Here is a 15,638-nt window from a genome sequence, read left to right as displayed (position 1 = left end):
CACTACTGCCTTCACCCTCTCCCTTCTTTCCTGCCTTTCCCACTTCCTTACCCTTCTTACCAATTTCCTTTCCCTTTCCCTTCTTCCCTTTTTCTTCCCCTGACTTATCCTTACTTTCCCTCTGTTCCTTCCCCTTGCTTTTCATTCCCTTTTCCTTACCCTGCCTCTCATTCCTCGTTTCTTACTTCCTATTCCCATATCACTTTCATCACTCACGCCCATTCACTTCTTCCTTCTTTTCTTTCTCTCTTGCCCCTTCACACGTTCCAGAGAACCTGCCTCCAACAGCCCCTTCTCCAAAAACACCCTTGAACATACCTTTCACCATCTCTTCCACACCTTTCATCATTCCCTGCAACTTTTTATCCATCCTCTCTTCTGACTCTTTCATCTCCCCTTTCATTTCTTCTTTCGCACTCCTTAGCATTCCCCCCATCTCCTCCAACTGACTCCTCAACTCCTCATTCTCACCCCTCAGCCTCTCATTCTCCTCTCTTGCCAGCCGCAACTCCTCTCTCAACCTCCCCAGTTCCTCTTCCATTCCCTCCAGTCACACTACCAGCCACTAATCTCAATTGCAGCTGCCCCACCAGCTGCCCCACGTTGGGCGCCAAATATTATGTGGCGGGATTTTAATACACAAAAAAAAAACAGTAGACAACACTCACCCTGGTCCTCGGTTGCTGGAAGATGGAGTAAAGGCGCCCACGGTCGCCAACACAGCACACACAAAAAAACACAAACCCAACCAAAACAGAAAAACACACGACTCACGTAACATACAGCAACAAGAACAGCACACTAACAAGGAAAACCAACAACTCTCAAAATGCACACAAAAAACTGTCCAAAACCAAACGACAGACCAGCACTAGCTCTGGCTCAAGACTGCCTCCAAAACCGAAAAATCCTCACATATATTCCACAGACAGACAGCGCCGTAAACAAACTAACGACCTCATCCCTCTTCCAACAACCGAAGCACTCACTAACGACAATTACACACACACACACACACACACACACTCTCTCTCTCTCTCTCTCTCTCTCTCTCTCTCTCTCTCTCTCTCTCTCTCTCTCTCTCTCTCTCTCTCTCTCTCTCTCTCTCTCTCTCTCTCTCTCTCTCACAAAACGTTGAGAAATGCTAATTAAAAACAAATTTATTCATCCCTCTATAGGATCACAGTAACTTGCTAGGGACAAGAATTCACAATGGCTGGGAGGAGAGTAAGAATGTTGAGTGTTACCTACGTATGAAATTCGGATTTTGAATAATTTTACAGTGATTAGAGATGAAATATCAACAGTGATAAGATATTCTCTTGTGTACTGTTATAATATGTGTGATAATCATACTGTAGTCAACTAAACTTGTAATGAAATGCGGTGCGATAAGTCAGACAAAGCAAAAAATATGGCAACATTACTCAGTCAATCTGTCGTAAACTTGGTGGATTTATTTTTGTGTTTTTTATGTTACGTATGAAATTCGGACTTTAATTAAATAATTTTATGGTGATTAGATCAATACAGTATAAATGGATACTGTAAGTGAAATCAATAAATCTATGGGAGATGGTGAGGACTAACCACAAAACGATGTAAACCAAGAACTTAGTGTAGTAAATAATTTTTTTATCAAATGTATTTGTACGTAATCACGTAAATACTAATATGATGTAACAAACTTAGCCGTCTCTTTGGAGGTACGCATCCCTTCGTTCTAAACTACCCACATATTTTAGATATGCTCTGTACAGTAGTACTATTCTAAAATATGTACCTGTACAGTAAATATCATTTCAAAATCATCTTCCAACACAGGAAAATATCAATATATAAAATGTACGCCCAGTGCATTACAGTATGTACAGAACGATGCGCAAAGTTACGTAGGCCAAAGAAAACGTGTGTCTGAATGATAGGGGATACTTAAGAGTAACAGTTGTAGGCTGGCACTTATTTTGCAACATGACTTTGAAATGATATTAGGGTGTTCTGGGATGATGGTTTGAGGTATACAGTATTCTTGTTTGAACTGTCAAGTCTGGCAACGAACTGTTAAAATAGGTAGTTATAAGCATTTTAGGGGTGTATATAGCCTACTCAAGAGTAACAGTAGTAGGAGAGTACTGTACTGTAATGCAAGGTAACTTTGGATGTTTTGGGGTGATGGTTTGGTGTGTATTTTCGTTTGGAATATTAGATTGTTTTAGAGTGATAATTTAAGGTATATTTTTGTTTGAAATATCAAATTAAGCAGTGATATGTTGAAACAGGCAGTTATAAGCTTTTTAGTTTAAGGGGTACAAGGTGTTTGGCAGTTATAAGCATTTTTAGAGGGGATTTTTGCATTTCCGCGGTAGGTTCTGGAAACTATCCCTGCATAAAAATGGGGTAGTACTGTATATGCATATTATGTGTAATGTTTTTGCATGCATTTGTAGATATACATGTATATGCACATACTTATGTAGTTACATATAAGATATATAATTATATAATTCTTAGTCCTGAAGAGGCAGAGTTTCTTTATGATGCGTCAGAGTTGTAACCTCTCCTTGTAGGCCTACTTCTGAGGCCTTGGGAGGAATGTCTTACTGCTTTTACAACTCAGGTGTAAGTAACAGAAACAGCTGTGTAAATCATAGAAGGTAGCCCTGCTCAACCTTTATTAGCTGTTTTTGACTGTGGCCCATCATTGTCTACTTAACCCCTGTATGTTTAAGGTCATCACCTAAGATGTCTCGAATCAGGAGATTAGAAATTCTTAGCACTACTTATGAAGTCTACCCACTAAGGTCTTGCCCCTACAACCTCTTTTGCATGAAAGTTCCATTTAGAATTTCCCAATTTACTCTCGAGTTCTGCTTCAGTCAAGTTCTGGCTCACATTCTAAGTGAAAAATTTTACACAAGTAACCATTACTGAAATTTTGAACTCCCAGTTAAGTAGGCTGTGTGGATCCTCAGAAGACCATGAGCAGATTTCCAGAAGTGTCTGGCAAAGCGTCAAGTAGAACATTTGGTAGTGATGGTTCTCAGGGAAGGACACTGTACTTTCTGTTAAACAGTATTTTACCCCTATCAACTTCCTGATATCCTTTTCTCCACACAGTTCACAGTTTGGAAGGGTAGATTGGACAGTTGTTATGTACAATGATATCGAGCCATGGGCGTTGCCTGTCTCAACCAGTTTATTCATTTTCTTCCTTTTTGGTGAATGATTCAGCTTGATCCTGGCGGCCCTCCAGAAGGGTAAATTCATCAGCACATGGTCTTGGGGAAGGGACCATGGCCTCTTTGTGGGTCGACCTTCGTGTCTTAAATCTTTTTGGGCTCCAAAAAAGGAACCTAAAGCTTCGATGTGTCCATGCTTGCTGAGGGGGTACTCGATCATGTGAATAACCTGGTCTCTGGGGAGGAGAATTTACTTCACTTGAACCGCTTGGAGAAGCTTCTTCCTCTTCCTCTGCTTCGACAGAAGTGCTTCTACACACCCTCAGAAGGGTCTCTGCCAACTAAACAGATTGGGTCCAATCATCCCGAGAGGACTCCGTGTTCGGGAGACTGTACCAGTCTGGCGGTAGGGCTGTCTCCTACCTAGCCCACCAGATGGCAAACCTGTTGCTGAAGAGGAGAGATGCTGTCCTGAATCAGATCTCGAGGTCTAAAGGTCTCTAGTCGACGTTGACCTCAGAAACGGACTGTTGCTGGGTTCTGACTCTCTCTTCCCCAGAGAGTTGGTAGATGCTGCGGTGGACAAGAGAAGTGCCAAAGACAACTACTGCCTCGTTCACCAGGCAGTGGCCAAGACCTCCAGGTCTTCGCATGCTGCTGCGGCCCAACCCTAGCATCAGGCTAGCATTTCCTCAGCCCCTAAGAGGACCCAGGCTTTGAAGGGCGCTTGTGGAAACACCCAGCCTTTTTCTACCTCTGCCAAGAAGGGTGCGCAACCACATCCCTTTCAACCCTCTTTGCAGTCAGGAAAAGGGGGCCAAAGGTAAGGAGAAGAAGGGAGGATGCTAGCAGCAGCATTCCCCTCCAGCTCCTGAGTAGATGTCCTTTGGGAGGGCTATCTACTTCCCTTCGAGTCTCAGCCACCTCTCACCAACAACCCGGTCCATCACCTAACCTATGTTCCTGGCTTGCCAAAGGATCTTGCACTAAAGGAAGAGGTGCAAGTGATGCCAAAGAGTGCTATAGAAGTCATGTCGGATCCGCGCCCAGGGTTTTACAGCCACATCTTTCTCGTAGAGAAAGCCTTGGTGGGTTGGAGACCATTCATAGACCTCTCTCCCTTGAACCGATTCGTTTGCCAGACTCAGTTCACGATGGAAACGGCATGCTCAGTGCTTGCTTCTATCAGGGAGAACGACTTCATGCATAGGGTGGACTTGAGAGATGCGCATTTTCAAATACCCGTCCATCTGTCCTCTTGCAAGTACCTACGCTTTATCCTCAGGGAAACTATATTCCAGTTCAGGTACTGTGCTTTGGGCTCTCGGCCACTCCCCGAGTGTTCACGCGAGTGTTCAACCTGGTGTCAGCTTGGGCCCATTCGTCTTTTGAGGCATCTCAACAATTGGCTTGTCCTGGTGAGCACCTACTCATAGTTGCTCCAGGACAGGGATCGGCTTCTCAAGTTTTGCTGCAGCCTGAGGATTGTAATAAATCTCAAGAAGTCGATCTCATCCCCAAGCAGAGGATAAAGTACCTGGGCATACTGATAGACAAGGTAGCAGCAAGAGTCTTTTCGTCGGACTCTCATATCAGAGGTTCAGGAGGACAGCGCAGCTGTTTCTGTCTCAATGGGAGCAGCCAGCTCGGCAATGGCAAATCATCCTTGGTCACCTGTCATCATTGGAGAAGCTGGTCCGTCATGGACACCTTCACCTTCGTTCTCTCCATTGGAGAATGAAGGAATTCTGATCCCAGTCTCGAGATCCTCAATCCTTTCTCATTCCTCTATCAGAAGAAATGAGAGAGGACTTAGGCTAGTGGATGGGCACCAGGAACCTCATAATAGGAGTATCCCTACATACTCCCCCCCCCAAGATGCTTTTGTTCTCTGATACATTGACCAAAGGATGGGATGCACACATGGAGGAGTTGCTGACTGCGGGGGTGTGGAACTGAGACGACAAGCAATTTCACGTCGTCTTGGAACTCAGGGCGGCCTTCCTGGCCCTCCAAGAATTTCAGGTTCGAGTGATGGGACACTCAGTGGTGTTGATGAACGACAACACCACGCTAGTGGCATAGTCAACAATCGGGTGGCGGGTATCTCCCCCGCTACATCAGTTGACAATGCAGGTGCACGAGTGGGCAGTAGCTCACTTGATAGAGCTGTCAGCCAGGTACATTCCAGGCAAAAGGAATGTAGTGGCAGAGAAGCTTAGCCGCCAAAATCAAGTGATAGTGACAGAATGGTCCCTTCACTCAGACATTACGGAGAGGTGGTTCAAGCTGTGGGGGCTTCTGGCCATCGATCTGTTCGTCATCCAGCATAACAGAAAACTGCAAATCTTCTGCTGCATTGTGCCAGAACCATGGGCCGCTGCAGAGGACTCATTCCAACAACCATGGAACAACCTCGACGTTTACGCCTTCCCTCTGTTTTGTCTGATTTGCAAGGTGATCAACAGGGTGTTGATCACCCCAAATCCTAGGATGATTCTGGTGGTCCCCATATGGGCACATGCCTTTAGTATCCCGGCCTGAGAGAGAGAGAGAGAGAGAGAGAGAGAGAGAGAGAGAGAGAGAGAGAGAGAGAGAGAGAGAGAGAGAGACCTTCTGTGTCAACCACACATAGAGAGCATTACCATCAGGCAGTGCAGTCCGTGTCTTCACAGCTGGAGACTATCCAGCATCTCTTGCGAGTGAGAGGCTTTTCTTGCCGTGCAGCAACGGAGATGTCTGGATACCTCAGACAGTCCTCTGCAGTGGTATAATGGGTCGTCTTCTTTGATTGGTGTCTTAGACAGGGTCTCTCCGGTCGGAGCCACTGTTCAGCAGGTCACGGACTTCCTCGTCTTCCTTTGCTAAGAGAAGCTTCTCTCCATTTCAGCTGTAAAAGGCTATAGGGTCGCACTTGGCCTATCTTGTGCCTGAAAGGAGTAGACATCTCATCCTCTCTGGAGATTTCACCACTGATGAGAAACTTTGAAAGATCTTGCCCTCCGAGGGACCTCAGGCCCCCTGCGTGGGATGTGACTCTCATTTTGAGGAGTCTGACTCATGCACCGTACTACCCTTTACGAGAGTCATCAGACGGATCTGACCCTCAAGACCGTCTTCCTGCTTGCCCTGCCATTGGCAGAGAGAGAGTAGGCAAACTTCATGGACTTCCCTTCGATGCTAAACACTTGAGGGGATGGGGGATCAGTTACACTCAACTTTGTCCCAGATTTCGTTGTGAAAACTCAGAGCCCGTCGGTCCCTGATGCCAGGTTCGAGTCTTTCACGATCCTGTCCCTATCCCTAGAGGATTTTGTTGATAATGATCTAGACAAGCAGCTACTGTATCCTGTTAGAGTGCTGCAGTACTATCTTAAGAGGACTTGACATCTCCAGCCTGGGTGTAAACGAATCTTCATTAGTATTGGCTCATCAGAGAAAGAACTGTCCGAGAGCACGATTTCTCTGGCTTCATGAGACGATCAGGAGAGCATACTCTGCAGCTGGCTATGATGACATCAGTGCATTCCACCCAAGAGCTCACGAAGTCAGGGGCATTAGTCCATTCTTCGCATTCCGGAAGAATCTGTCAGTTCCTCAGGTACTTTAGGCAGGGGTATGGTAACAACAGACCAATGTTTACATCCTTCTACCTTCGGGACGTTACCCACAAGTCCTTGGACACTTTTCCCTTGGGACTTGTGGTGGCTGCTCAACAAGTTGCATAGCTTACCTGGCTTCTCTAAGAGGACAGGTAGCATCTCGCCTAAGATGTATGGTTATGGAAGTGAGAGTCATTGGCATCTACTCCTCCTCCTTCCTCATCATCCTTCAACCTCTTCCTTTGGGCAGAGAGCAGGATTTGAGCCATCACATGCTGGGACTGGGGGCCGATGCAGTCAAGTTTTCACATCGAGCATCCATTCTATTTTTCTATCTTTAGATTTATATAGAGGCAATCCTGCTCCTTCCTCTAGCAAGGGGAGGAAGGAGACCCTGACAATACGACAAACCCAGTGCTTATATTTGCCATATTTTCACCAACTCTTAGATTCACCCTAGCCCATTTTCATGTGAGATTATAATTCATTCATTCAAAAAGGCCCAGAAATCTGACAATTGATCTTGCAGTTCTTACACTCTGTTCAATATGTCAGAGGCACGCTACTCTTCCTCACTCTATTGACCAGGAAGAGAAACCCAGGTGCTGCAAACTCCAGTCAGTTCAGAGACTCACTCAGATTCCTCCCACCAATATGTGTCTTCCTTATGTAAAAGATGGAGGGTCTGTATATTGTGTAGGAACAAATGACAAATTTTAGAAGTAATTTGTATTTTCCCTAACTATACAAACCTGAGGTCCATTACAGTTTTATGCCCACCTCATGCCACCCCTCAATCTGATACCTGTGCCGAAAGGCAGATTGGAATGTTTACAATTGGGCAGGCAGGACTCCTGCCTACCAGATGGTAGGTAACTGCCTAACCACCTTGTTCGAAAGTTTAACAGCTGTTCCAGCTTTGCTGAAAGTTATTCCTTATGTAAAGGACCTCAGGTTTGTATTGTTTGGAAAAATACAAATTACTTTTAAAATTTCTCATTTTGGATACTTGCCTGCTGTTAAACCACTTAATGCACCGAAAAACCGAAATGCCATTAAACGATGCTGCCAGTAAGCAAGGACTGCCTGTACCTGCAGGTGATCATTTCAGCCACTGGCAGGGCGAGTGTGGGCAACCCCATTCCAACTCATTTAGACAAGGGTCTTTCTCACATAACCCTGAGGGAAGAGTCCAGACCAGAGTGAGGAAGGGATGCGCATTCCATCCATCGCCTTCCCTTCTTCACCAAGATCTCCTCCACTACCTCTTCTCTTTTCACAAGAAGTCCTTTGGGTTTTGTCCTTTTTGAAGGGAGAAGTAGGCACTCAGTTAGTTGCAGGTAATCATTTTAGCCACTTTAGGGGCAAGTATGGGCCACTGTGTTCTTGCTCATTTAGACAAGGCTTTTTGCATAATCTGGAGGGATCACCGTAGAGGAGTTTGTCCTGCTTGCGTTGATGTTCTTCATTTCACAAGGGAGCCTCTTCTTCAGTTGTGCTGGCCCAAGTGGCCAGCAGCTAGCGTCGAAGCACCCAAGCTCCCAGTTGCAGATGAGCGCTCATTGGCGCCTGTTCACCATCAAGTTTCGTCTTTGGCTCTCGCTCCTTCAGTGCTTCCTGAATGCCCATTAGCACCCACTCCTCCACCTTCTCATTTTTATGTCATCTTGGACAGTGTTCCTCCTTTGGTTGATCCAATCCAGAGCAGCAGGCTAGACAACATTTTAAGTTTGCTTCAGAAGGCACCTCTGGCATCTCAGACCTGTCTCTTCTGAAGAGGTCATAGCGGATCAGGATGTTCCTTCGTTTGCATACTCTTCTTATTGAGGTTCCTGTTAGCCACCTTTCCAAGCATCTTTTTGCCAGTGACTCCTCTCCTGCTTCAACTTTTTTTTTTTTTTTGTGGAAGCTCCCTCAGCTGGTTCTTCGAAGTTACCTAAGCTGGTTCTCTCCTCCTCAGCGAAGAAGGCTCTGAGCAAAGTAGAAGGGTGGCTTGCAGAGAAGAGGGAGCAAGGTAAAGCAGTTTTTTGTTTTCCGTCCTCCAAGCTGTCTAGGTTGAGTTATAGATTCTATGCTATGGGAGAAGCTCCTTCCCTGGGAGTCTCTGCCTCCTCTCGGGAGACTTTTCTGGTCTTATAGATTCGGCCAGGAGGTCAGCTTTCTCATCAGCCAAAATTGTTTTTGGCTTCGGAACTTGCTCATCTACAGAATATTTTTAAAGTGTTTGAGGTAATGAGCTTCTTCGACTGGGCGGTGGGCGCTTTAGCTCGCAGGATTAGAGACTGCTCTTGTTTGCCTCAAGATTCCTCTTCGGACCTTTCAGGAGTGCTTTCCTGTATTGACAGGGGCATTCGTGATAGTGCATAGGAGATGGCTAGTCTTCACACCAGGGGTGTCCTTAAGAAAAGAGAACTGTGGTGTTCTTTTACATCGAAAGGGGTCACTCCATCTCAGAGGTCGGCTCTTCTCTTCACCCCCTTGGACAAGACGCTCTTTTTCCTCAGGCTACAGTTTTAGACATTGCATCTGACCTGCAGAGAAAGAGCGCTTAGGACCTGCTTTCCCAATCTGCGAGACGCCCTAAGGATTCTTCTGCTCTTCCAACCAGATCTTCGACTCCTTTGCAGACTACTCCCTGTCAGAACTCCCGATCTAGACCGTACACCAGGACAAGAGCAAGTACTTGTTTCCTACAGTGTTCCATCAAGAGGTCTTCCTCTAAATCTTCCACCAAGAAGTGAGGATATAATCCTCTGTACTCAGGTAGTAGCAAGGCTCCTCCTCTTTTGGGAATGGTGGGAACAGAAAGGAGTGGAATCCTGGGTAGTGTCTGTCCTGAAGGAGGGCTATGCTATCCCGTTTGTGAACAAACCACCTCTAGTCCACGAGCCTGTCATATTGGCGGCTTACTCTCCAGGCTCAGAGAGATTTGCTGCTCTCTTGGTAGAGGTCTAGTCTCTTGTTCAGAAAGAGGCTATAGAGGTAGTAGAGGACATTCATTCTTCCGGATTCTACAACCATCTCTTTGTAGTACCCAATTCATGAGGGCTGGAGACCTGTTTTGGACATAAGTGCAGTGAATGTCTTTGTCAACAAGACAGCCTTCAAGATGGAAACAAACCAGTTAGTTCTAGCATCCATTTGCCAGGGAAAATGGATGGCGTCCATAGACATGCAGGGCGTGTACTTTCATTCTGCTTCGAGAAAGTACCTCAGGTTTGTGTTTCAGGGCAAGGTGCCCCAGTTTTGGGCTCTGTGGTTCGGTCTCTCAACAGCCCCTCAAGTGTTTACCAGGGTATTAGCTCCCCCTGCAAAGTGGCTTCATCTGATGGGGATAAAGATCTCTCTGTACCTCGACGACTGTAAGCCCTTTGTCGGCCGACTCGGTTGAGCTTTCGACTGTCGCTCGATGGGCCCGAGTTCAATTCCCGTGGCCGGCTGATGAAGAGTTAGAGGAATTTATTTCTGGTGATAGAAATTCATTCCTCGCTATAATGTGGTTCGGATTCCACAATAAGCTGTAGGTCCCGTTGCTAAGTAACCAATTGGTTCTTAGCCACGTAAAATAAGTCTAATCCTTCGGGCCAGCCCTAGGAGAGCTGTTAATCAGCTCAGTGGTCTGGTAAAACTAAGATATACTTAACTTTTAACTGTGTTCCCGCTTGGAAATTCAATGCACAGAGGACATTCGCAGAACCCTTCTCTTGGCCCAGGACTTAGGTCTCCTTAGCAATCGAGACAAGTCTCTCCTGACTCCTCAGGAGACTCCTTATTTAGGATTGATGATCAACTCTCGGGATTTTTGGGTTTTCCCAGTCCCGAAGAGAATAGAAAGGTGTTTTCAGACAGTGAATAAGTTTTTGGAACTGGATTCTTGCTTGGCCAATCAATGGATGACCCATCTGGCTACCCTCTCGTCCATGGAGCAGTTTGTCTCTGGGAAGGCTACATCTGAGACCTCTTCGGTTCTTCCTAAGAGCCAGCTGGAATCGGAGGAAGTTTCCAGGCTCGTTTGTGTTCCAGATAGCTATGGAAATCAAAGAAGACCTTCAACTCCAGGAAGAGGCTAACAGAAGGGAAATCTCTTCCTCTGAGCCCCAGCCTAGAGTTCTTTTCAGACACTTCAAATATAGGTTGGGGGAGCTCTTTCAGGGACAAAAGAAGTGTCAGGTACTGGGTCCCAGGAACAGCAAGATTGGCACATAAATGTGAAGGAATTACAGGCAATATTTCTAGGCCTACAGTGCTTCACTTCAGAAGTGTGCGGAAAGACTATTGCAGCGCATTTGGACAGCACAACTGCACTGGCGTTCATCAAGAAATGGCGGGGGGAGGGGGGGACTCACTCTTTCTCCCTGTACGAAACAGCAAAGGTTCTTCTCTGGGTAAACCAGAAAAACGTGCAAGTAACATGCTTTATCCAAGGGAAACTCAATGTTCTGGCGGACAAATTGAGCCGTCAGACTTTGTATCTGAGACTTTGCCCAAAAGTCCTTGGGTACTTTCTTCTAAGGACCTGCGGTTGCTGCTCAACACAAGTAGTTGTGTGAGTTCCTCTTGGACAGAACATCATCTTCGTAAGGTTTATAGTGGTGAAGGGTTGTGTCCTCTTCCATCCAGCAGCTTACTGCTGTATATGCAGTGGCCGAGCCATTTGCAGGTACACAACAGAGCTTCCTATCACTGGTATTAGTATTTAGTATGGGAGACTTCTTCCATCTTTTAACTGTAGATCAGGGGTAGATCATTTTAGTTTGTGATATTCCTGCTTTCTGAGCTGGCCTCTTTCCTCACACCTGAAAACTAATTCACTTAAATTTCTTTGAGCAAGGCAATGTACAAGCCAAACTCTGGCCTATGAACTTTTCAGCTTCAACATTACATATGCCTTGCTGTACAGGTGTAGGAGTCATCATCTTTCCCTGTTCACATGTCACAAGGGATCTGACATTTCTTGGTACTAAGATTGTTACATGGACAATACCTCCCACCTAAGGAATGTGTCTTCATAGGAAAGACAAAGGTGTGTATACTTGTAGAACAAATTGCAAATTCTTCATTTGCATTTTTCAGATAAACAGATCTGTTGCCAAAGGTAAAGTGATGCTGATAGTCGAGGAAGTAGATTTGCCCTCCAACCCCCCACACCTTTCTCTTGCTGCTAATTAAGTACCTTGTTACCTGAACAACTTTTGCCGAAGATAATCTGCATGAAAGACATCAAGTTTATGTATTTATATTTAAATGTTAATGCCTAACTATTGAAGTGTTCTTCAGTGATGTGATAGAGTGTTGATACGTATGCTAAATGTTAGTTATTTGTAACTCTTATATTGCAGATGTCCAGTTCATTTGTGAAAGACTGTTCAGATGTGTCAGCTCCAGGAAATTCAAGTTCTGGAAAGACTGTAATAATTATAGTCAACAATGAAACAGGAAACGTATCCCTAGATCAAGACGAATTGCAGAATTTACTTGGTAAGGATGTTTTCATGTTTTCTGCAGAGCAGTAACATAATTCTCATATTTACTCATAGTATCAAAACAGTGCATCACATGTGCACGTTATGCTTTACTAAAGGGTGTTTTTAACATCCCACGGGCCCCTAACTGCACCCACTTTTTACCTATTTTTCATTTACCTATTTTTCACCTTTATTCCCACTTCCTTCAATTTCGCTGTCTATCCTCTCCAACAAATGTTTTTCATTGCAACTGTGGGTTTTCTCCCAGTTACACCTTTGGATCCTTGTACATCTTTATTTTCCTGTTTTCTTCATCTTGCTGTCCAACCACTCCAACTCTTTCCATTGTCTTATTTGCCAGAAGGCTGAAAGTGTCCTAGTGCTTGGCTTTATGGCCTAGATTTGATCAGATCATCAGTTGTTGATCTGCATAATTTGGACTGTGTGATCTTGTATTGTTGTTATATATAAATTATTTCTGAAATGCTACTAGACTGTACTTGCATCTCTTCTTATTAATTGTTAACCTTTCAGCAAGCCATGGGGCAGATGGGTCCCAGGTTAGTGTTGTCAGAATGGGTAGTGGTGGTGTTGGAGGAGTGATTGGAAATCCTGGTGATATTGTCACAAGTCCGTCGATTGTTGCAACAGCTGATGGCACAGCGCATGTTAATTTTACTGTTGAAGGGTATCCTGCAATACCTTTGGAAGGTAAGGAATTAAAACACTTGCTGGAGCTGGAATTTTTAAAAAGTTAACTTTCTAATGCTCAAGTATGTTTTCTGGCATTCAAAGCTTAATAAAATCTGGCACTATTTATACAATTTGTTTTACATAGGAAAATCTGTTAAATTGATGCATTGTCACTACTAGATACCAGATACAGTTATCAGTGCTTACAGTGCTGTAACTTGATGTTGCATCAAGTTACAGCACTGTTAACTTGATGCCTATCCTTGCCGTTTGCGCCATCAAATCAACGGCGCTGTAAGTGCCATAACTTAATGCAACATGAACTTATGGCGCTGTAAAACGCCATTAATGCACTGAAAAGGCCGTAAGATTGAATCCGCCGTAAATTGGTGTCGCCATAAGTCAGTGATGCACTTTATTGACTATAGGAAAGAAAAGATAGATGACTACTGCAGGACATTTAACAGCACAGAGACCCTCATTTCCTCATTGTTAAGATATGGTATATCAGAAGTAAAGTTAGATATTGTTATGTATCAGAGTAAAGTTAGTCATTAATTGGCTACCTACAAGGAGATAATACAGTAACCCCTCTTTTAACTGCACTAATAGGTCTAAAGGGGCGTCGGTACATAAAAAATCCAGTCATGTAAAGAATAAATAGCCAGGCATAAGGTTAGGGTACCCCAAAGCTTTAGTATAACCTTGGCTAGCCTATTGGAATATACACTAACAAAAAAAAATATGTAGAATCCAAAGAAATAAATAACAAGTAGTTTACATGTAGATCTCCACAAATATGCCTTTTTAATCTGGTTCCTCGACTAATTCAGCTGCAGTTTCAAGTAACTGGGGCATGACTTGCTGTTTTGGTTACACTATACTCAGTTTTTTTTACCGAGGCGCATTTGCACTGACTCGCAGGGGTGCCCTTTTAGCTCGGAAAAGTTTCCTGCTAGCTGATTGGTTGCAAGTATTTTGTCCGAATAGCATCATTGTTTTCAAATAATTACCAAGTAATGTGAATCGAAACTTATTTACTAACCTAAATTTCCCCCTCAGATATATGTTTTGTCAATAAATAACATTAACGAATAAAGAGATTATAAAGTATTGTGATGATAAGTCTAAATTTAATAACAACACCCGCCGAAGTCAACGACAGGAGCTTGTTTTCGGATGCACGCTGCATAATTTTTTTACTTTTCACATATTTTAACACCAATTGGGATAAATTACACTAAGCATAAGAAAAACATGTTATTATAAACTTTCTTTAAATGCCAGAATCTACTAAAAACATGGAATTAATAAAACTCGCCATTGGTGAAAACTTCCGAGGAGGTAAAAGGAACAGCCTGTGGCTTTAGATAAAATTTAGATAAAATTACCTAGATAGGTAGGTCCAGTTATTCATATGGTATCCACATGCCAGCAAATGTTGATGGGCAAGAAAACTTTTCAGATACATATCTTTTATAGGCTTTTGTGCTGAAGCCTTTTGTTATATCATTATGATAAATATGAAGAGGCTATTTTTTCTTTTACATAATAATAATGTACTTCCCTTATTATGGCTTTATTTCTTGCACACATTTCAAACTAAGCTAGCCTATGTCTATGTGTCTTACACCATTATTTTACAATTGCAATAAATTTTGCTTAACTCTTTCAGGTAAGGAGTAACAGTAAACAGTAGCTGATGCTTGATATAAGTTAGGCTAGGTGTATGTAGGCCTATGATGTAAGTCTGTATAGAAAGGGTTTGCTAATTTTGTTGTAAAGGTATAGATTCTATTAACCCTTAAACGCCGAGCCTCTATTTACAAAAACGTCTCCCGTATGAAAATGCGGCGTTCGGTGAGTTAGCGCTGAGCGGAAATTTTTTTTTTTTTTTTTTTTTTTTTTTTTTTTTTTTTTTCAAAAATCATAGCACGCTTAGTTTTTAAGATTAAGAGTTCATTTTTGGCTCATTTTTTTTTTTGTCATTGCCTGAAGTTTAGTATGCAACCATCAGAAATGGAAAAAAATATCATTATCATATATAAATATTGAAATATGTGACAGCGCAAAAAAAAATTTGTCATATATAATTTTATACAAATCGCGCTGTGAAGAAAACGGTTAATGCTAACGGGTTATTTTGTTTTTCTTTGTATTGTACACTAAATTGCGATGATTTTGGTGTATAACAAATTGTAAAACGATCAAAGCAACACAGAGAAAATATTATCACAAAATGATGCATGAATTCGTAACGCTCGTACGTAAAAAAATGTTTTTTTTTCAAAAATTAACCACAAATCGAAATATTGTGCTAGAGACTTCCCGTCTGTTGAAAAATGAAGCTAATTGATTGAATATTACTAGACTGTAAGTGTTTTAGCTTACAATTGCAGTTTTCGACCATTTCAGTCGAGTTAAAGTTGACCGAAGGTCGAATTTTTTCTGTTTATTGTGATTTATATGAAAATATTTCCAAACTGATAAAAGCTACAACCATGAGTTATTTTCTGTTGTATTGTACATGAAATTGCGCACATTTTCATATATGAAACTTTATGTAACGACTAATATAAAACTGTGCAAATATTACTACAACGTGACGAAAGAATTTCTGAGATGTTTGGCTGAGTTACCGCGCAGACGTAAGGAAAATGTTTTTTTTCAAAAATTCACCATAAATCGAAATATTGTGC

General features: G+C 43.1%; 1 protein-coding gene across 4 annotated transcripts in view; it reads left to right on the top strand.

Annotated features, from left to right (window-relative positions):
• Nucleotides 1-15,638, top strand: part of pps (protein partner of snf) — a 283,257-nt gene that overhangs the window by 49,481 nt on the left and 218,138 nt on the right. For all 4 annotated transcript variants that reach the window (XM_067127353.1, XM_067127351.1, XM_067127352.1 and 1 more), the window contains exons 2-3: nt 12,121-12,259; nt 12,781-12,957. In XM_067127353.1, coding sequence (XP_066983454.1) covers nt 12,121-12,259; nt 12,781-12,957 — 316 coding nt within the window. The remainder of the gene's footprint in view (nt 1-12,120; nt 12,260-12,780; nt 12,958-15,638) is intronic.

Source organism: Macrobrachium rosenbergii, chromosome 25 (genome assembly GCF_040412425.1).
Source record: "Macrobrachium rosenbergii isolate ZJJX-2024 chromosome 25, ASM4041242v1, whole genome shotgun sequence".
NCBI lineage: Eukaryota > Metazoa > Arthropoda > Malacostraca > Decapoda > Palaemonidae > Macrobrachium > Macrobrachium rosenbergii.
Note: the sequence above shows the minus strand (reverse complement) of the source record. Positions and strands in the feature narration are given on the sequence as shown.